Source organism: Protomyctophum parallelum (genome assembly GCF_964188405.1).
Source record: "Protomyctophum parallelum genome assembly, chromosome: 2".
Taxonomy (NCBI): Eukaryota; Metazoa; Chordata; class Actinopteri; order Myctophiformes; family Myctophidae; genus Protomyctophum; species Protomyctophum parallelum.
The window spans coordinates 33832561-33855083 of NC_139699.1; the positions used below are offsets into that span (position 1 = coordinate 33832561).

At 45.2% G+C, this 22523-nt stretch overlaps 1 protein-coding gene across 3 annotated transcripts in view; it reads left to right on the top strand.

The window, feature by feature from the left end:
• The window catches only part of lrp4 (low density lipoprotein receptor-related protein 4), a 50740-nt gene that overhangs the window by 24546 nt on the left and 3671 nt on the right, over positions 1–22523 (top strand). For 2 of the 3 annotated variants that reach the window (XM_083759560.1, XM_083759562.1), the window contains exons 16-31: positions 589–720; positions 1193–1333; positions 1633–1719; positions 1925–2096; positions 2268–2430; positions 2544–2769; positions 4247–4550; positions 11056–11274; positions 11576–11710; positions 11848–11956; positions 12339–12531; positions 15083–15196; positions 15712–15823; positions 16648–16712; positions 16829–16916; positions 17298–17439. In XM_083759560.1, the coding sequence (XP_083615686.1) occupies positions 589–720; positions 1193–1333; positions 1633–1719; positions 1925–2096; positions 2268–2430; positions 2544–2769; positions 4247–4550; positions 11056–11274; positions 11576–11710; positions 11848–11956; positions 12339–12531; positions 15083–15196; positions 15712–15823; positions 16648–16712; positions 16829–16916; positions 17298–17439 (2402 nt within the window). The remainder of the gene's footprint in view (positions 1–588; positions 721–1192; positions 1334–1632; positions 1720–1924; positions 2097–2267; positions 2431–2543; positions 2770–4246; positions 4551–11055; positions 11275–11575; positions 11711–11847; positions 11957–12338; positions 12532–15082; positions 15197–15711; positions 15824–16647; positions 16713–16828; positions 16917–17297; positions 17440–22523) is intronic. The other variant, XM_083759561.1, reaches the window with a different exon arrangement.

Below are 22523 nucleotides of genomic sequence, written 5' to 3' on the forward strand. Positions count from 1 at the left end.
GTACAGATACCACAACGCGCTAATTTCCAAACGCAGCGAGGTCTCTCACGGTGACAGTTCAGCATGCGTTGACACTTTATTGCTCTATTGGCCCTGAGGGCTCATCTGATGTCAGTTATGACTGCCTTTTTGGCCCTAGGGCTGATGTCAGTTATGACTGCCTTTTTGTCAGCCCCTTCACGCAATATGTGATATACACTAACATACAATGCAGGACTCACTCTAATGGGAGACAGAATCTTCCCCTCTCCTTTTCACCTCCTCTCCAAAAAAAGCTAACATCTGGTGTCCGATGACACAGAGAGGATTATGGGGGGACTGGCTAAACTGATCCCTGATCAGAGGGCGAAGAGCACCTGGGGCTCATACCAAGTTGAAGCATGGCTGATGTATAGGGTTTTCCTACCACGGATTCCCCCCGGCTCCTGGAATGTCTCCCGTGTCCGTCTCGCCGTCTGCTGGCTTTTCTCCGTCAATCCGTCTGTGTCTTCAGACAGGCTGCTCCTCTACCTCGCCCCAATGGAGGGGTTCAGAAGGACAACATGTCAACTTAAAGTCTCACGGTGTGTGTCTGTGTCTCCTCCGCAGTGCACAACCCGTGTCTGGTGAATAATGGAGGCTGCAGCCACCTCTGTCTCCTGGCTCCGGCTCCCGAAGCCTCCAGCTGTGCCTGTCCGACCGGCATCAATCTACAGCTGGACGGAAAGACATGCACTCATGGTAATAATAATAATACATTTTATTTATAAGGCGCCTTTCAGGGCACTCAAGGTCGCCGTACAGGTTAAAAACAGTACAAGAACACAGTTAAAAGCAGAACAAAACTAGGGCACAGCTTGCAGCAGAAGACACAGAGGTCACGCAGAGTAAACTTTGTTAATTTCTCAATATTTTCTTTAATAATCGAGGGTGAGCTTCTGTTTAACCGAAATAGTTTTGGTGGTTATCATGGCAGTTACTTAAAACTGCTTTGATATACAGAAATCCATGTATTTAGAAATAATTTGCATTAATCAATTCATATTGTAGGCTTATGTTTAGATATAGTTTTAGGCAGTCACACAATATCATCCATATTGTATTTCCATGAGAAGATTATCCATCATCATAACACCGTTAATAGTCAGTACATTTGTGTGTGTGTGTGTGTGTGTGTGTGTGTGTGTGTGTGTGTGTGTGTGTGTGTGTCTAGGCATGAGCAGTTTCCTGGTGTTTGCGCGGAGGACAGACATCAGGATGGTGTCTCTGGATATTCCCTACTTTGCAGACGTGGTTCTGGCCGTGAACGGCTCTATGAAGAACACTATTGCTATTGGAGTTGACCCCACAGAAGGTGTGTGTGAGATGTGGCATGACGTTTACAAGAGGGATCGTGTGTGTGTGTGTGTGTGTGTGTGTGTGTGTGTGTGTGTGTGTGTGTGTGTGTGTGTGTGTGTGTGTGTGTGTGTGTGTGTGTGTGTGTGTGTGTGTGTGTGTGTGTGTGTGTGTGTGTGTGTGTGTGTGTGTGTGTGTGTGTGTGTGTGTGTGTGTGTGTGTGTGTGTGTGTGTGTGTGTGTGTGTGTGTGTGTGTGTGTGTGTGTCATGTTTTTTATAAATTGAAGCTAAGGTATGTGCATTTGGCGCCCCCTGCAGGAAAAGTGTATTGGTCAGATAGCACACTGAAGAAAGTCAGCAGAGCCAACATCAATGGAACAGCACATGAGGACATCGTATTCACTGGTGAGGCCAACTTAAATTAACTATAATTATATAACTAATAGTGAATAATGCTGTTTATGTAATTACATACAATTCATTGGAAGAGTTGGCATTTGGGAGTGCCTGGCAGTAATTGTATATATATATAGAGAAAGAGAAAAGACATCTTTCTTTAATTTTAGTCACATACTACCCCCCCCCCCCCCCCCCCCCCCCACTCTCTCAGGCTTAATGACCACCGATGGGCTGGCGGTGGACGCCGTGGGCAGGAAGATCTATTGGACCGATACCGGTACCAACCGCATCGAGGTGGCCAACCTGGACGGCTCCATGAGGAAGGTTCTGATCTGGCAGAACCTGGACAGTCCACGGGCCATCGCTCTGTACCATGAAATGGGGTGAGGTTCCAGGGACACTTTTCATACTTCTTCAGGCCTTCACTGTTAGAATATATTCTTTCGAATTCTATTCTCTGATTCAGTGAGAAGAGTGGATCAGGAGGAAAGCATTTTCATAGACATATACCAGCCAGGAGGAGTTCTGTTCTAATCCCTCTGTCTCTCTTACAGTTACATGTACTGGACAGACTGGGGAGAAAACGCCAAGCTAGAGCGCTCATCGATGGACGGTACGAACCGCCTGGTTCTCATCAGTAACAACCTGGGCTGGCCCAACGGTCTGGCTATTGACAAGGCAGGCTCGCAGTTACTGTGGGCCGATGCCCATACAGAGGTTAGTGAGGACCCCAGAGCCATCTTTTCACCCAGTGAGCTGGAGTATTATCAGCATGCAACTAGCAAAAATAGTTCCTTACACTCTCCGGTCTTTCCTAATGTGTTTGCCAGCGTATTGAAGCTGCTGATCTGAACGGTCAGAATCGGCACACCCTGGTGTCTCCGGTCCAGCACCCGTATGGCCTGACCCTGCTGGGTCCACACATCTACTGGACCGACTGGCAGAGCCGCAGCATTCAGCGGGCAGACAAGACCAACGGGGCCAACACCATCACTGTACGGGGCAACCTGCCCGGTCTGATGGACATCCAGGCTGTGGACAGAGACAAGCCTCTGGGTGAGTCATGATGCTCGTAGTGCTGTTACTGTATGTGAATTATTAAAACAAATAATAATCACACCCTACGTGTGAAGTGAGGGTCGCTAATATATTAACCCATTCTGACCTGAGATCAGATTCTATAAATGTCTTCTACATCCTGACAGTTTTCTGAAAAAGCTATGTGTCTGTGTCAGTCGTTTTTTGATTTTTCAAAAATAGCAGACCTACAAGCTCGTAGCGCGCCACTCTGATTCGGTGATGTAAAACAAACGGTGACAAAACAAACATTAAATTCTCTTTATTGTTAACGGGATTTAATGTTTGTGTTAGGGACAAGATGATGTACATTTTCCCTTCATTGTCAATGGCGTTTTTAAAGGTTTCATGACATTCATTTATTTATCTTTTTCTTTTTTCTTTTAGGTTTTATGACCTCAATTACACCCAAAAAACCTGAACTTTGAACATTCAGTGGATTTTCTGTGGTCTGAAGTTTTCTTTGGGGTTTTTTGGGCCTTTTGAGCTACAATGAAAACAGGCAACACAGTGAAACAGTGACATCTGCTGGCAAATCCCATTGACATATATGGGATTTGCAGTAAGTGATGTCACTTACTGCCGGCAAATCAGAGCACCTGTTTGAGCCAGAAAACCCCATATCACAGAAAATCTACTGAATGTTAAAAGTTAATGTTTTTTGGGTGCAATTGAGATTAGAAAACCTAAAAAAAAACAAGAACAATTCCAAAACCTTTTTTTTATGTCACAATCCCTTTAACACAAACAAACATTAAACCTGTATATAGGAAATGATAATAATTCCCCTTGCTTTTTGCATGATTAGAAAAAAGGTAATTATATTTTCTTTATTTGCCTACATGGGTATACTACTGTAGGCTTATTGTTGACTCAACAATCAAGCTAGGGCACGAGCTAGGGGCACTAGCTAGGGCACTAGCTAGGGGCACTAGCTAGGGGCACTAGCTAGGGCACGAGCTAGGGGCACTAGCTAGGGCACTAGCTAGGGGCACTAGCTAGGGCACTAGCTAGGGGCACTAGCTAGGGGCACTAGCTAGGGGCACTAACTAGGGGCACGAGCTAGGGCACGAGCTAGGGGCACTAGCTAGGGGCACGAGCTAGGGCACGAGCTAGGGGCACTAGCTAGGGGCACTAGCTAGGGGCACTAGCTCATCCAACGTCTGGCTTTCGGAAATTACGTCCTATGGCAGCCAAGTCTATGGACCTTTAATGACATAAAGAAACAGCACCCCACGTGACGTGGACTTTTAATGTTTGTTTAGAGTACGATGTTTGTTTTACGAAGTGAGTCGCCCCTCACTTCACACAATTGTGATTTTACATTGTGAAGAAGGATTTCTGCTTTATCAGTGTTTTGATTGCATTTTCATTTTCTCTCTCCCCCATTTCATTGTCTCTCTCTCTCTCTCTCTCTCTCTCTCTCTCTCCCTCCCCCCCCCCCCCTCCCCACCAGGTTTTAATAAGTGTGGCAGGAGGAACGGAGGCTGTACTCACCTGTGCCTGCCCCGTCCCAACGGGACGTCCTGTGCCTGTCCCACCGGCATCCTGCTGAAGGGAGACGGCCGGTCGTGTGACGACTCCCCGGAGACCTACCTGGTGTTCTCCAACCGGGTCAGCGTGAGGAGGATCTCCCTGGACACCGACGACCACACGGACGTGCACGTGCCCATCCCGGAGCTGCATAACGTCATCTCTCTGGACTACGACAGTGTGGACGGAAAACTCTACTATACCGACGTCACCTTGGACGTTATCAGGTTAGAAACTCTACTATACTGATGTCACCTTGGACGTTATCAGGTAGAAACTCTACTATACTGATGTCACCTTGGACGTTATCAGGTAGAAACTCTACTATACTGACGTCACCTTGAATGTTATCAGGTTAGAAACTCTACTATACTGATGTCACCTTGGACGTTATCAGGTAGAAACTCTACTATACTGACGTCACCTTGGACGTTATCAGGGTAGAAACTCTACTATACTGACGTCACCTTGGATGTTATCAGGTTAGAAACTCTACTATACTGACGTCACCTTGGATGTTATCAGGTAGAAACTCTACTATACTGATGTCACCTTGGATGTTATCAGGTAGAAACTCTACTATACTGATGTCACCTTGGATGTTATCAGGTAGAAACTCTACTATACTGATGTCACCTTGGACGTTATCAGGTAGAAACTCTACTATACTGATGTCACCTTGGATGTTATCAGGTAGAAACTCTACTATACTGACGTCACCTTGGACGTTATCAGGTAGAAACTCTACTATACTGATGTCACCTTGGATGTTATCAGGTTAGAAACTCTACTATACTGACGTCACCTTGGACGTTATCAGGTAGAAACTCTACTATACTGATGTCACCTTGGATGTTATCAGGTTAGAAACTCTACTATACTGATGTCACCTTGGATGTTATCAGGTAGAAACTACTATACTGATGTCACCTTGGACGTTATCAGGTTAGAAACTCTACTATACTGACGTCACCTTGGATGTTATCAGGTTAGAAACTATACTATACTGATGTCACCTTGGATGTTATCAGGTTAGAAACTATACTATACTGATGTCACCTTGGACGTTATCAGGTAGAAACTCTACTATACTGATGTCACCTTGGATGTTATCAGGTTACAAACTCTACTATACTGATGTCACCTTGGATGTTTTCACGTTAGAAACTATACTATACTGATGTCACCTTGGATGTTATCAGGTTAGAAACTATACTATACTGATGTCACCTTGGATGTTATCAGGTTAGAAACTCTACTATACTGATGTCACCTTGGATGTTATCAGGTAGAAACTCTACTATACTGATGTCACCTTGGATGTTATCAGGTTAGAAACTCTACTATACTGATGTCACCTTGGATGTTATCAGGTAGAAACTCTACTATACTGATGTCACCTTGGACGTTATCAGGTAGAAACTCTACTATACTGATGTCACCTTGGACGTTATCAGGTAGAAACTCTACTATACTGATGTCACCTTGGACGTTATCAGGTAGAAACTCTACTATACTGATGTCACCTTGGATGTTATCAGGTTAGAAACTCTACTATACTGACGTCACCTTGGACGTTATCAGGTAGAAACTCTACTATACTGATGTCACCTTGGATGTTATCAGGTAGAAACTACTATACTGATGTCACCTTGGACGTTATCAGGTAGAAACTCTACTATACTGACGTCACCTTGGACGTTATCAGGTAGAAACTCTACTATACTGACGTCACCTTGGACGTTATCAGGTAGAAACTCTACTATACTGACGTCACCTTGGACGTTATCAGGTAGAAACTCTACTATACTGATGTCACCTTGGATGTTATCAGGTAGAAACTCTACTATACTGACGTCACCTTGGACGTTATCAGGTAGAAACTCTACTATACTGACGTCACCTTGGATGTTATCAGGTAGAAACTCTACTATACTGATGTCACCTTGGACGTTATCAGGTAGAAACTCTACTATACTGATGTCACCTTGGATGTTATCAGGTAGAAACTCTACTATACTGATGTCACCTTGGACGTTATCAGGTAGAAACTCTACTATACTGACGTCACCTTGGATGTTATCAGGTAGAAACTCTACTATACTGACGTTACCTTGGATGTTATCAGGTAGAAACTCTACTATACTGATGTCACCTTGGACGTTATCAGGTAGAAACTCTACTATACTGATGTCACCTTGGATGTTATCAGGTTAGAAACTCTACTATACTGATGTCACCTTGGACGTTATCAGGTAGAAACTCTACTATACTGATGTCACCTTGGATGTTATCAGGTTAGAAACTCTACTATACTGACGTCACCTTGGACGTTATCAGGTTAGAAACTCTACTATACTGACGTCACCTTGGATGTTATCAGGTAGAAACTCTACTATACTGACGTTACCTTGGATGTTATCAGGTTAGAAACTCTACTATACTGATGTCACCTTGGATGTTATCAGGTAGAAACTCTACTATACTGATGTCACCTTGGACGTTATCAGGTAGAAACTCTACTATACTGATGTCACCTTGGATGTTATCAGGTAGAAACTCTACTATACTGACGTCACCTTGGACGTTATCAGGTAGAAACTCTACTATACTGATGTCACCTTGGATGTTATCAGGTAGAAACTCTACTATACTGATGTCACCTTGGATGTTATCAGGTTAGAAACTCTACTATACTGATGTCACCTTGGACGTTATCAGGTAGAAACTCTACTATACTGATGTCACCTTGGATGTTATCAGGTAGAAACTCTACTATACTGATGTCACCTTGGATGTTATCAGGTAGAAACTCTACTATACTGACGTCACCTTGGACGTTATCAGGTAGAAACTCTACTATACTGATGTCACCTTGGACGTTATCAGGTAGAAACTCTACTATACTGATGTCACCTTGGATGTTATCAGGTAGAAACTACTATACTGACGTCACCTTGGACGTTATCAGGTAGAAACTCTACTATACTGATGTCACCTTGGACGTTATCAGGTAGAAACTCTACTATACTGATGTCACCTTGGATGTTATCAGGTAGAAACTCTACTATACTGATGTCACCTTGGACGTTATCAGGTTAGAAACTATACTATACTGACGTCACCTTGGACGTTATCAGGTAGAAACTCTACTATACTGATGTCACCTTGGACGTTATCAGGTAGAAACTCTACTATACTGATGTCACCTTGGATGTTATCAGGTAGAAACTACTATACTGACGTCACCTTGGACGTTATCAGGTAGAAACTCTACTATACTGATGTCACCTTGGATGTTATCAGGTAGAAACTCTACTATACTGATGTCACCTTGGACGTTATCAGGTAGAAACTCTACTATACTGATGTCACCTTGGATGTTATCAGGTAGAAACTCTACTATACTGACGTCACCTTGGACGTTATCAGGTAGAAACTCTACTATACTGATGTCACCTTGGATGTTATCAGGTAGAAACTCTACTATACTGATGTCACCTTGGATGTTATCAGGTTAGAAACTCTACTATACTGATGTCACCTTGGACGTTATCAGGTAGAAACTCTACTATACTGATGTCACCTTGGATGTTATCAGGTAGAAACTCTACTATACTGATGTCACCTTGGATGTTATCAGGTAGAAACTCTACTATACTGACGTCACCTTGGACGTTATCAGGTAGAAACTCTACTATACTGATGTCACCTTGGACGTTATCAGGTAGAAACTCTACTATACTGATGTCACCTTGGATGTTATCAGGTAGAAACTACTATACTGACGTCACCTTGGACGTTATCAGGTAGAAACTCTACTATACTGATGTCACCTTGGACGTTATCAGGTAGAAACTCTACTATACTGATGTCACCTTGGATGTTATCAGGTAGAAACTCTACTATACTGATGTCACCTTGGACGTTATCAGGTTAGAAACTATACTATACTGACGTCACCTTGGACGTTATCAGGTAGAAACTCTACTATACTGATGTCACCTTGGACGTTATCAGGTAGAAACTCTACTATACTGATGTCACCTTGGATGTTATCAGGTAGAAACTACTATACTGACGTCACCTTGGACGTTATCAGGTAGAAACTCTACTATACTGATGTCACCTTGGACGTTATCAGGTAGAAACTCTACTATACTGATGTCACCTTGGATGTTATCAGGTAGAAACTCTACTATACTGACGTCACCTTGGACGTTATCAGGTAGAAACTCTACTATACTGACATCACCTTGGACGTTATCAGGTAGAAACTCTACTATACTGACGTCACCTTGGACGTTATCAGGTAGAAACTATACTATACTGACGTCACCTTGGACGTTATCAGGTAGAAACTACTATACTGATGTCACCTTGGATGTTATCAGGTAGAAACTCTACTATACTGATGTCACCTTGGACGTTATCAGGTAGAAACTCTACTATACTGACGTCACCTTGGACGTTATCAGGTAGAAACTACTATACTGATGTCACCTTGGATGTTATCAGGTAGAAACTCTACTATACTGATGTCACCTTGGACGTTATCAGGTAGAAACTCTACTATACTGACGTCACCTTGGACGTTATCAGGTTAGAAACTATACTATACTGACGTCACCTTGGACGTTATCAGGTAGAAACTATACTATACTGACGTCACCTTGGACGTTATCAGGTAGAAACTACTATACTGATGTCACCTTGGATGTTATCAGGTAGAAACTCTACTATACTGATGTCACCTTGGATGTTATCAGGTAGAAACTCTACTATACTGACGTCACCTTGGACGTTATCAGGTAGAAACTCTACTATACTGACGTCACCTTGGACGTTATCAGGTAGAAACTCTACTATACTGATGTCACCTTGGACGTTATCAGGTAGAAACTCTACTATACTGACGTCACCTTGGACGTTATCAGGTAGAAACTCTACTATACTGATGTCACCTTGGATGTTATCAGGTAGAAACTCTACTATACTGATGTCACCTTGGATGTTATCAGGTAGAAACTCTACTATACTGACGTCACCTTGGATGTTATCAGGTAGAAACTCTACTATACTGATGTCACCTTGGATGTTATCAGGTAGAAACTACTATACTGATGTCACCTTGGACGTTATCAGGTAGAAACTCTACTATACTGACGTCACCTTGGACGTTATCAGGTAGAAACTCTACTATACTGATGTCACCTTGGATGTTATCAGGTAGAAACTCTACTATACTGACGTCACCTTGGACGTTATCAGGTTAGAAACTATACTATACTGACGTCACCTTGGACGTTATCAGGTAGAAACTATACTATACTGACGTCACCTTGGACGTTATCAGGTAGAAACTACTATACTGATGTCACCTTGGACGTTATCAGGTAGAAACTCTACTATACTGACGTCACCTTGGACGTTATCAGGTAGAAACTCTACTATACTGATGTCACCTTGGATGTTATCAGGTAGAAACTCTACTATACTGACGTCACCTTGGACGTTATCAGGTTAGAAACTATACTATACTGACGTCACCTTGGACGTTATCAGGTAGAAACTATACTATACTGACGTCACCTTGGACGTTATCAGGTAGAAACTACTATACTGATGTCACCTTGGATGTTATCAGGTAGAAACTCTACTATACTGATGTCACCTTGGATGTTATCAGGTAGAAACTCTACTATACTGACGTCACCTTGGACGTTATCAGGTAGAAACTCTACTATACTGACGTCACCTTGGACGTTATCAGGTAGAAACTCTACTATACTGATGTCACCTTGGACGTTATCAGGTAGAAACTCTACTATACTGACGTCACCTTGGACGTTATCAGGTAGAAACTCTACTATACTGATGTCACCTTGGACGTTATCAGGTAGAAACTCTACTATACTGATGTCACCTTGGACGTTATCAGGTAGAAACTCTACTATACTGACGTCACCTTGGACGTTATCAGGTAGAAACTCTACTATACTGATGTCACCTTGGATGTTATCAGGTAGAAACTCTACTATACTGATGTCACCTTGGATGTTATCAGGTAGAAACTCTACTATACTGACGTCACCTTGGATGTTATCAGGTAGAAACTCTACTATACTGATGTCACCTTGGATGTTATCAGGTAGAAACTCTACTATACTGATGTCACCTTGGACGTTATCAGGTACAAACTCTACTATACTGATGTCACCTTGGATGTTATCAGGTAGAAACTCTACTATACTGACGTCACCTTGGATGTTATCAGGTAGAAACTCTACTATACTGATGTCACCTTGGACGTTATCAGGTAGAAACTCTACTATACTGACGTCACCTTGGATGTTATCAGGTTAGAAACTCTACTATACTGACGTCACCTTGGACGTTATCAGGTAGAAACTCTACTATACTGACGTCACCTTGGACGTTATCAGGTAGAAACTCTACTATACTGACGTCACCTTGGATGTTATCAGGTAGAAATAGAAACGCATACATGCTGCTTAGTGTAGGTATGCACACATACCTTCAGAAGCACTGCTATAGAGTATTGAGCAACTATACTAAAGCTTAACCTTGGGGTGTTCCCACCCCCCAAAGCGTAGGCCCCTCCGAAGTCCGAACCCCCCCCCCCCCCCCCCCAACGTGCATTTCAAACAAAATTTTCCATAAGTTATCATTTATTAGACATAATAATTCATCAATTCCTTTGTGGATTAGGCGTGCCAACCTGGACGGTACCGGCATGGAGACGGTCATCAGCCAGGGCCTGAAGACCACCGACGGGCTGGCGGTGGACTGGGTGTCCAGGAACATGTACTGGACCGACACGGGACGGAACACCATCGAGGTGGCGCGGCTGGACGGAACCAGCCGCAAAGTCCTGGTCAACAACAGCCTGGACGAACCCAGAGCCATCGCTGTGTTCCCCAGCAAAGGGTAAGTCCTGGTCAACAACAGCCTGGACGAACCCAGAGCCATCGCTGTGTTCCCCAGCAAAGGGTAAGTCCTGGTCAACAACAGCCTGGACGAACCCAGAGCCATCGCTGTGTTCCCCAGCAAAGGGTAAGTCCTGGTCAACAACAGCCTGGACGAACCCAGAGCCATCGCTGTGTTCCCCAGCAAAGGGTGAGACAGGCTTACAATCCCAGCCTGGACAACATAATGAAGTGTTTCCATAAATGGAGCAGTCGTAGCGTTTGTTCGTGTGTTTCTCATTCCGGTGTCCTCATCTCTCCAGGTACCTGTTTTGGACGGACTGGGGTCACATTGCCAAGATCGAGCGATCTCACCTGGATGGCTCGGACCGAAAGGTTCTGATCAACACCGACCTCGGCTGGCCCAATGGACTCACTCTGGATTATGACACACGGAGGTTAGAGAGGGGTGTGTGTGGGGGCTTGGAAATTAGGCCAGGTTGAGTTCAAAGGAGAAACTCTGGTTGTCTGGTTAAAATGTACAAGTCACCATTGTGAGTGTGTGTTTGTGTGAACCTCTTATTGTTTTCCACAGGATATTCTGGGTGGATGCTCACCTGGACCGGATCGAGAGCTCGGATCTGAACGGGAAGCTACGTCAGATCTTGGTCAGCCCCGTGTCTCACCCCTTTGCCCTGACGCAGGTATTCACCCCCCTCCACTACCCCCTGTCTCTCACCCCTTAATGCCCTGAGGCAGGTACAGCCTCCTCCACTATACCCCAAAGCTTTCAAGTCCCGAACTGACTCCTTCCTCGTGGCTACTTCACCTCCTCCCCTCACCCCGTTGTCTCGCTCCTCACCTCACCGTGTGACTCACTCGTTTCCTTCTCCTACTCATAACTGAACTCATTGAAACTTAACCATTCCTTCTACTTCCTTCATCTCTGACCCTCATTTTTGTCCCTCCTTTTCCTCCTTCCGTCCCCCCTTTTTTCCTCCTTCTTCCCCCTCTCCTCCTTGTCCGTGTTTCCCTCCCTCTCTCTCTCTCTCTCTCTCTCTCTTTGTCTCCCTTCCTTTTCCCCAGTTGAAGCCGATGTCCTCCTCTCTAACCCCTTTCTCCCGCCTCTCGCAGCAAGACCGTTGGATCTATTGGACGGACTGGCAGACCAAGTCCATCCAGCGGGTGGACAAACACACGGGCCGCAGCAAGGAGACGGTTCTGCCCAATGTGGAGGGCCTCATGGATATCATAGTGGTGTCCCCACACCGACAGACTGGTGAGTGGTCAATGTGGAGGGCCTGATGGATATCATAGTGGTGTCCCCGTACCGACAGACTGGTGAGTGAGTTCTGCCCAATGTGGAGGGCCTGATGGATATCATAGTGGTGTCCCCGCACCGACAGACTGGTGAGTGAGTTCTGCCCAATGTGGAGGGCCTCATGGATATCATAGTGGTGTCCCCGCACCGACAGACTGGTGAGTGAGTTCTGCCCAATGTGGAGGGCCTGATGGATATCATAGTGGTGTCCCCGCACCGACAGACTGGTGAGTGGTCAATGTGGAGGGCCTGATGGATATCATAGTGGTGTCCCCGCACCGACAGACTGGTGAGTGAGTTCTGCCCAATGTGGAGGGCCTCATGGATATCATAGTGGTGTCCCCACACCGACAGACTGGTGAGTGAGTTCTGCCCAATGTGGAGGGCCTGATGGATATCATAGTGGTGTCCCCGCACCGACAGACTGGTGAGTGGTCAATGTGGAGGGCCTGATGGATATCATAGTGGTGTCCCCGCACCGACAGACTGGTGAGTGGTCAATGTGGAGGGCCTGATGGATATCATAGTGGTGTCCCCACACCGACAGACTGGTGAGTGGTCAATGTGGAGGGCCTCATGGATATCATAGTGGTGTCCCCGCACCGACAGACTGGTGAGTGGTCAATGTGGAGGGCCTCATGGATATCATAGTGGTGTCCCCACACCGACAGACTGGTGAGTGAGTTCTGCCCAATGTGGAGGGCCTCATGGATATCATAGTGGTGTCCCCACACCGACAGACTGGTGAGTGGTCAATGTGGAGGGCCTCATGGATATCATAGTGGTGTCCCCACACCGACAGACTGGTGAGTGGTCAATGTGGAGGGCCTCATGGATATCATAGTGGTGTCCCCACACCGACAGACTGGTGAGTGGTCAATGTGGAGGGCCTCATGGATATCATAGTGGTGTCCCCACACCGACAGACTGGTGAGTGGTCAATGTGGAGGGCCTCATGGATATCATAGTGGTGTCCCCACACCGACAGACTGGTGAGTGGTCAATGTGGAGGGCCTCATGGATATCATAGTGGTGTCCCCACACCGACAGACTGGTGAGTGGTCAATGTGGAGGGCCTCATGGATATCATAGTGGTGTCCCCACACCGACAGACTGGTGAGTGGTCAATGTGGAGGGCCTCATGGATATCATAGTGGTGTCCCCACACCGACAGACTGGTGAGTGGTCAATGTGGAGGGCCTCATGGATATCATAGTGGTGTCCCCACACCGACAGACTGGTGAGTGGTCAATGTGGAGGGCCTCATGGATATCATAGTGGTGTCCCCACACCGACAGACTGGTGAGTGGTCAATGTGGAGGGCCTCATGGATATCATAGTGGTGTCCCCGCACCGACAGACTGGTGAGTGGTCAATGTGGAGGGCCTCATGGATATCATAGTGGTGTCCCCACACCGACAGACTGGTGAGTGGTCAATGTGGAGGGCCTCATGGATATCATAGTGGTGTCCCCACACCGACAGACTGGTGAGTGGTCAATGTGGAGGGCCTCATGGATATCATAGTGGTGTCCCCACACCGACAGACTGGTGAGTGAGCTTTATGGAAGCATTATGGCGGAGAAGATTGGACAGATGACTCTGGTCGAGAGCCGGATTTGAATCCATGGCAAGCCGTCCTTACCAACCCACTGAAAGTTGTTGTAACACGTATTTGATTTGTTCTTTTTTTTAGTACAGTTTTTAATTCATAACGTATCCCTGTCTAATTTTGTCTTGCTTGCTTTCATTGATTGATTTATTGGTTATATGGTATCTTACTGCCACAGTTTTCCTAGTACAAAACCAATATCTCTGTTGTCTTTTGACAGGCTATTAACAAGGATACTAAATAATCAAGTTAGTTAGGACTGACAGATGTCATCTATGGGTATTGTCATGTCTCCGCTAGTTCTGTTCAGCTTGCTGAAGCTGAGGTTTTTACTGTGTACTATTTCTACAACCTATGAGCCACAATGAGCTACAAAAATCAAACGACAAACTAATGTATTTTTAGTCTGCACCTTTTTGTATCTATATGTCTGGCAGTCAGTGACTGAGGATGCTAGTGTTTGGTTTGTGTCACCTTAGGTTAACTAGCTTCCCAAAGTAGGAAACCTCTCCTGAATTTATGTTGGCCTATTTCCCCTGCCTAGGTGATGAGGGGGAATCAATTCAATACTAGTGTATGTAGCAGAATACAGTACACACTACACAGTAAACTGCTCAGTTTAGAATCCTTCACCGATAGTGTAGCTTACGGTTCTCTTTTTCCAGATGTTGGTTTTGAGTTAGACATGATCCTGGTCAGTAGTGTATGACTAGTGTACATCAACCTTCTCAAAAATAAAACCATTTTTGTAATAGTTTTTTACTTGAAACAAGGCCATGGCAAGAAAATAAAGCTCTATTATAGTATTATATACTGTATTATTAAATGATTATTGACTAACTGTGTTAGTGGGAGTTTTGTTTTGAGGCACTAAAGGAACCTCTCTTCTCCATTCCAGGTACAAACCTCTGTGGGGTAAACAATGGAGGCTGTACACATCTTTGTTTCGCCAAGACCAACAGCTTTGTGTGTGCCTGCCCGGATGAGCCTGACGCCAGACCCTGCTCCACAAGTGAGTGGGCTGTTGCACTGCTTCTCAAACGTTTTCATGCCAAGGACCCCCAAATTAACATGTATTTGGTCGCGGACTCCCATCCGAATATGTTTTGTGCCAGGCACCCCCAGAAGAGAAGATTTTGTGTAAACAAAAAATGCTGAAGTCTGTGACTGAAGAATTTTCAGGCTAATGTTTTCTCGAGTACCGTAAAGCTGAATTCCAATACTCTAACCGAGGCAATACCCAAATACTCGTTATGGTGAAATTGGTGACCTGCTGAAATATGTGGCAATCGTGTTCAACCTATAGCTGTATTTAGGTCACATATTTAAAGACCTCTGTGTAAGTTATGTGAAGTCCACAAGATGGTCACATATTTCGGCAGGTCACCAATTTCACCGTAACATCGCCAATGCCTGACCCGAGTGTGAGTGTGCCGAGATTTGGGGTATTGGAATTTAAGGCTTAAGCGTCTGCAGGGATTGCCTTTTTGAACTCAAGGTGCTAATAATCAACACGCATATGTTCAGTTTCAGGTTTTGTCCCTACCTCGCCTGACAGGAGGATGACCAGCACGCCGGCTCCCAAAAACATACCCCAAATCCCCACTGATGCGCCGCGTCAGGGACCCTCACTCGTCAAGTATGTTCATGTTCCCAATAGTAATAGAAAACATTTGTGTGTGTGTGTGTGTGTGTGTGTGTGTGTGTGTGTGTGTGTGTGTGTGTGTGTGTGTGTGTGTGTGTGTGTGTGTGTGTGTGTGTGTGTGTGTGTGTGTGTGTGTGTGTGTGTGTGTGTGTGTGTGCACGTGTGTGTGTGTGCACGCGGTACCAAAATTGTGCTTTAAAGCTAGAAGTGCTCAACCAATGATGTCATTGTATGTCGGGGCGGCGGTGGCTCAGGGGTAGAGTGCCTGGATGGTAACCGTAAGGTTGCCAGTTCGAACCCGGGCTCCCCCAGAGTTACTGTCGAAGGGTCCTTGAGCAAGAAACTGAACCCCTAATTGCTCCCGATGTGCTAGTTGGTGCCTTGCATGGTTTCCGCTGCCATCGGTGTATGAATGGGTGAATGTAATGCACAATCTCTGTAAAGCGCCTTGGATAAAGGCGCTATATAAATGCACCATTTACCATTTATGTCAACTATAACGCTGACTTCCTGTTTTTAGCCACTACTTAACAGTGTCTTTGTTTGGTGTGTTCACGGAAAAATGGGAAAATATGAATCAGGATGATGCGTGGCTAAAACAGAATCTTCTCTGTTAATGTGGAGTATAATTTGTAAATGTTTGGACTATAACAACTATCAGCAATTATTTTAAATGCATGCCTATACAGTGCGATTGTGTCCCTTTTATGACTCTCACAGAAAGCCTGCAGGAAATTACATTCTTTTCAAACATTTTTGGAAAATCATGGGGTAACTTTATATCTCCCTAATGCTGTGTTTTCAATCCATGATAACAGCTGCACTGACAAGAGCCTAAACATGGAGGGGTGTGTGCAGAGCAACGTGGTGACCGCTCCCCACGGTCAGTACTACATATCTGCTGTCCTCGTCACTCGGTTCTTCACTTGTATCGTACCTAAACCCCACAGGGTTTCTGTGCACACATGGGACTAATGGACACATGTCATCTCTCTTTAGGGGAAGGACTTCATATCAGCTACGTGATCGGTGGAATTCTGACCATCCTGGCTATTCTTATTCTTATTGCTGCCTTCATTATTTACAGGTAACCATATGCTTATTTTATTTTTATTTTTTTTTACCATTAGTAGGCCTAATATGATGAAACCCTTTTTGGTGTTAGCATTATGCTATGCTTTAGCTATTGAAAAATAGCAGATCTACAAGCTCATAGCGCGCCACCGAGTGGCGCGCTACGAGCTTGTAGGTCTGCTATTTTAGAAAAATCGATGAACGACTGACATAGAAACATAGCTTTTTCAGAAAACTGTCAGGATGTAGAAAACATTTTTAGAATCTGATCTCAGGTCAGAATGGGTTAATGTAGAAATTGGCTTGACTTTGCATTACGTAAAGTAGTACTTGGTTCAACAAATGACTCATTGAGGAGGTCACAGAGAATCAAACGTCTCTCGTCTGTCAACAGGCATAAAAAGTCGAAGTTTGCCGATCCGGGGGTGAGCAACCTGACCTACAGCAACCCCTCGTACAGGACTTCCACACAGGAGGTTAAGATTGAGGCGTCGCAAAAGCCTCCGATCTATAACCAGCTTCGATATAAGAAAGAGGTAAGTGCTCTCGTTCTATAGTCTCCAAGTCAATACCTTAACCAGAGACCTTATTTTAAATGGAGGAAGGAATCCATCCTGACCTGTGATGAATGATCCATAGTTTGTCTCACCAGTGCTGTAGAATCTTTCAGAAATACGGCGACTCGCTCGCCTAAGCTCGCTTAAGTCCCCTTCAGACGGTGAAAACGAGTGCACCTTTTTCAAGCCTGCTAGTTTTCCAAACATACTGTAGCATACATACAGTACCATATATCTATGCACTGACCGGGCCCACGGAGGCCCGGTTCACTTTCATTGAAGAGTGAACTGCGCATGGTGCAAAACTTGATATGGTGAGTCAATGGTAAAGATCTGTGCGCCCAGAGAAGTATAGTTTAGACAATGTATAACGTTTCTTATCTACATATTTATGGTAGATTATACATTGTACTCATTAGTCATTCACTGACTATAATATTTACCTTGTTCGTTTGATAATTTAAAATATATATACAATATATTTTAAAGTAATATTTATTCAAGGAAAATCTAGGTTTGGGAGAGGTGGTGCGGCGCACTAGCACCCTCTATTGGAGAGACAGCGAAATGCCTTCACGACTGACGACCTATGTCGCGACGTATATTTTTCCGTCGCAACGTATATTCGAGTACGTCCTGGCGTAAATATCAATTCGTCCCGGCAGAACGGACTCGTCGCGGCTATATCTACCCGTTTGCGACCTAGTAGTTTGACTATTCTTTTACGTCGCGACAGAACGGGACACGTCACGGCTATATCTACCCTTCTCGACGTAAAAGGTAATTCGTTGTGGCGTGTGTGGACTCGTCGCAACAGAACGGAACTCGTCGCGGCTATATCTACCCTTCTCGACGTAAAAGGTAATTCGTTGTGGCGTGTGTGGACTCGTCGCAACAGAACGGAACTCGTCGCGGCTATATCTACCCGTCGTAATGGTTGACTTTGTTATATGCCCGGTGCGCGGTGCCCTGCGCGGTGCCCTGCGCTGCCCTACGCCCACCGCGTGCACCTTGCCGGTCCGCCCTGCGCCCTGTGGCCTGGCACGTGTGCACGTGTGCCAGGCCACCGCGTGCACCATGCCGGTCCGTGGAGCCCTTCGCCGTCCCCAGGCGACCCTGCGTTCCAGAGCTGTCACATGCCCACCGAAAATAGCAGATCTACCAGCTCCTCTCCTACATACGGGATGGCCCGACCCGCGTCTGTGGACCCCTGGGGGGGTGTGTGTGTGAGCGTCTGAGCTCCTATCTGTGTCCCCCTATGCACTTTGTGTAGATGCTGCGTATCGCCTCATACTGAAAAAATTACTATTTTACGCACAGCGCAAGGCAATATGTGATTACGATCGTCCTTCTGGGGGGGGGGGGGGGGGGGGGGGGGGGGGGCTGGCCTACACAATAGATAACCTACCCTGGCCAACACAATAGATAACCTACAAGGACATATGAATTTAATTTATATATATACACGGCTATATTAATTTAGCCGATCATCAAAGCTCACCGCGCTCGTATAGCGCATTGACTGTCTGTCTGTCTGTCTGTCTGTCTGTCTGTCTGTCTGTCTGTCTGTCTGTCTGTCTGTCTGTGTCTCAATGACTTGCCTTAGGCGGATAATATAGACTACAAGTACTTTATTAAAGTAAAGTAAAAGAGTGAGTTATCATTGCGTTCTCTGCGTCGTAGCGCATGCAGATAGGCAGATAGGGGGGGGGGGGCAGTTCTATAGGCAAGGGCAGAAGGTTCCTATAACGACAGTGGGTGCGTGCCCACCTTAGAGTAGCCTATATATTTTAAGGCACCCGCCCCGCAACTTATTATTATTGGCTTATTATTTTGCCACCAGCGGAGTTGACGGTTGACGCCGTTGTCTAGTATAGACTATAGGCCTGTGCCAGGATGATTTTAAATAAATATGTCTCTGTCTCTGCGTCTCTAGAGCTATAACATATATACTGTAGCACACATCATGTGTGACACATGTGCACACACACACACACACACACACACACACACACACACACACACACACACACACACACACACACACACACACCGAGTACTAAGTATAAGTAGCATATAGGGTACGGCTCTAAAAACATTAAATACTGCGGGAGCATTACACTAAACAAAGTTGGATTTGTACATTGCAGAAACGTAACATAACGTAAGTGTTCTTATTATTGTCCGTCTGGGTTTTATAATGCAGTGTGAGTCCGCTCCGCGATAGCCGATCTGCAAGCTCACAACGCGTTGCGCTGATTGACAGTGCACGTGCAGCAGCTACTGTATAGAATTATATTTAAGTAGGCTACTTTTTTGTGTGACGTCTGTGTGTTATTGACTTCTTGTTCCTTAATGTGCAGGTTTATCAGAGCGATATAGTGCAGCTGTGAGTGAGTAGGCCTATAGCTGCTGCTGCTGCGTCCGTGCACCAATAGAGCGACCGCGGCAGCGGCACGTATGCTTGAAATATTAAATAAAAATATGTTGGGCTTCCGGGCGTCCGTTTCTGGACTGTACCAACGGGCTTAGGGCCGGACGGTCCCTTAACTCCACGGGCCCCTATATTTTAGGCCCGTGCAGGGCTCTAGTGTGTGTGTGTGTGTGTGTGTGTGTGTGTGTGTGTGTGTGTGTGTGTGTGTGTGTGTGTGTGTGTGTGTGTGTGTGTGTGTGTGTGTGTGTGTGTGTGTGTGTGTGTGTGTGTGTGTGTGTGTGTGTGTGTGTGTGTGTGTGTGTGTGTGTGTGTGTGTGTCGCATGCGTGCGTAAAGTTAGTAGGCTATCAGAAGCAGCAACCATGCAGAGCTATACCAATCAGATTAAATAGGCTATATGCCTTAAACGTTTGACAAGCAATATTAAAAATACAAATCCACAAGCTCGAAAACCACCTGACGGGCCGCCCAAACGGGTCCGGGGACCCCCGGGCGGTACGGGTCACCGTGGACCCTTGGGGATCAAGGGGGGCCACGGGTGTCCACGTTTGCGGAGACGCTGCCTTCATATTAGCCTACTTAAATAACAAGCAGCTGATCTACAATTGACAATTTGACATGTCATTGCGTCGTATTCTGTCTTTCTTTCACGCACGCACGCACGCAGACATGTCACAGACCACCACATAACCATATTTGTATGGCCATATCGTTTATAGGCCTTATAGCTGAATAGCGCCGGCCGTCGGGGGTTCATTTGGTTCCAACCGTCCCATTATGGTCAACACTTATGATATGCTATTGCATTCTTCCAACTAAAGATTTAAATATTAATCTGAAAAAATGACATGGCACGGACTGGCTCAGAAAATCTCCCTGCATCATTATATCAAAACCAGGCCTATACTGAATGTAGGCAATTGAATTCCATGACTTTTGTTTCAATCAACTGAACTAGACCAATAAAATAGTAGGCTAGTATTTATGTTTTTCGTTAATAATAATGCATGCTAATTATTATTGAACGGTAAGTACGCTGGTATGTATACGCTATGGTATACACTATAAGCTTGTAGATCTGTTTATTTTAAGCATGCCGCCGCATTCTGTCAGAATCTCGTGTGTGTTATTATTGAACCATTTCATTTCATGTCTGTCTGTCTGTCTGTCTGTCTGTCTGTCTGTCTGTCTGTCTGTCTGTCTGTCTGTCTGTCTGTCTGTCTGTCTGTCTGTCTGTCTGTCTGTCTGTCTGTCTGTCGGCATCTGATCTACAAGCTCACGCATCGCAGCGGACAGCGGTTGATTATCGCTGGGCCGCAGCGGGTCTATATCGCCTAATGTATCATACAGCGAATGAAAGCAAACGTGTGTGTGTGTGTGTGTGTGTGTGTGTGTGTGTGTGTGTGTGTGTGTGTGTGTGTGTGTGTGTGTGTGTGTGTGTGTGTGTGTGTGTGTGTGTGTGTCGCGTGTGCGTGTGCGTGCGAACTTCATGACAGTGGTGCAGCATTACATTGTATTTTGATTTGAAATAAATAATGATGAATAGATGTCTATACTGTTGCTTGTGTGTGTGTTATGCTATAGGGTTAGCTGGAACACACGCCCTGTATGATCTGTGGTGCGCATCTACAAGCTCCAAGTGTTGCGTCCACATGCAGCGCGTTGTGAGCTTGCAGATCGTCGGTGCCCCACTATAGAGAGATGGTAGGGTAGTGCCCAAGCCTATTCCTATATGATCTGTGGCTATATTAAAGGCCTTTTATGTGATCTCACATAATGTGCGAGTCAGAGCTAACGTTACTCAATGATCATTTGCGTCTGATTGATATCACAGCACAGCGTGTGCTGAGAGAGAGAGAGAGAGAGAGAGAGAGAGGGGGGGGGGGGGGGGGTATGCTCCGTTCATTGGCTCTATATGCCGTGCGAGACAGGATGATTTTAAATAAATATGTCTGTCTCTGCGTCTCTAGAGCTATAACATATAGCACACATGTGTGCACATGTGATGTGTGCGCACACACACACACACACACACACACACACACACACACACACACACACACACACACACACACACACACACACACACACACACACACACGAGATTCTGACTAAAATAAACAGATCTACAAGCTTATAGTGTACCTTAGCGTACATACCAGCGTACTTACCGTTCAATAATAATTAGCATGTATTATTATTTAACGAAAAACATAAATACTAGCCTACTATTTTATTGGTCTATAGTTGTTTGAAACAAAATGGTTGCTGCTTCTGATTAGTTACTAACTTTATTAGACCAATTTAAAATAGTATTAGATGTTTTTCGTTAATAATAACTTATGCTAATTATTACTGAACCATTTTAGATGTTTATATTTCACCAACAGGCATGATAATGCATTTATACTGCATGGCAGAATAGGCCAGTGGCCACCGGCCGGCGCAGTACGGCACAATCACAGCTCAGTCCATTTTAATATCATAGCGCAATTCCATGTTTATATACATCTGCTGGTGGGGGGTGCTGCTATATGTTGATTGCCCATTTGTATAACACATTATATAATATAGGTGCTTGTATGGTGCGTGTATATAATAGGCCTACATTTAAATGACCACATTTAACA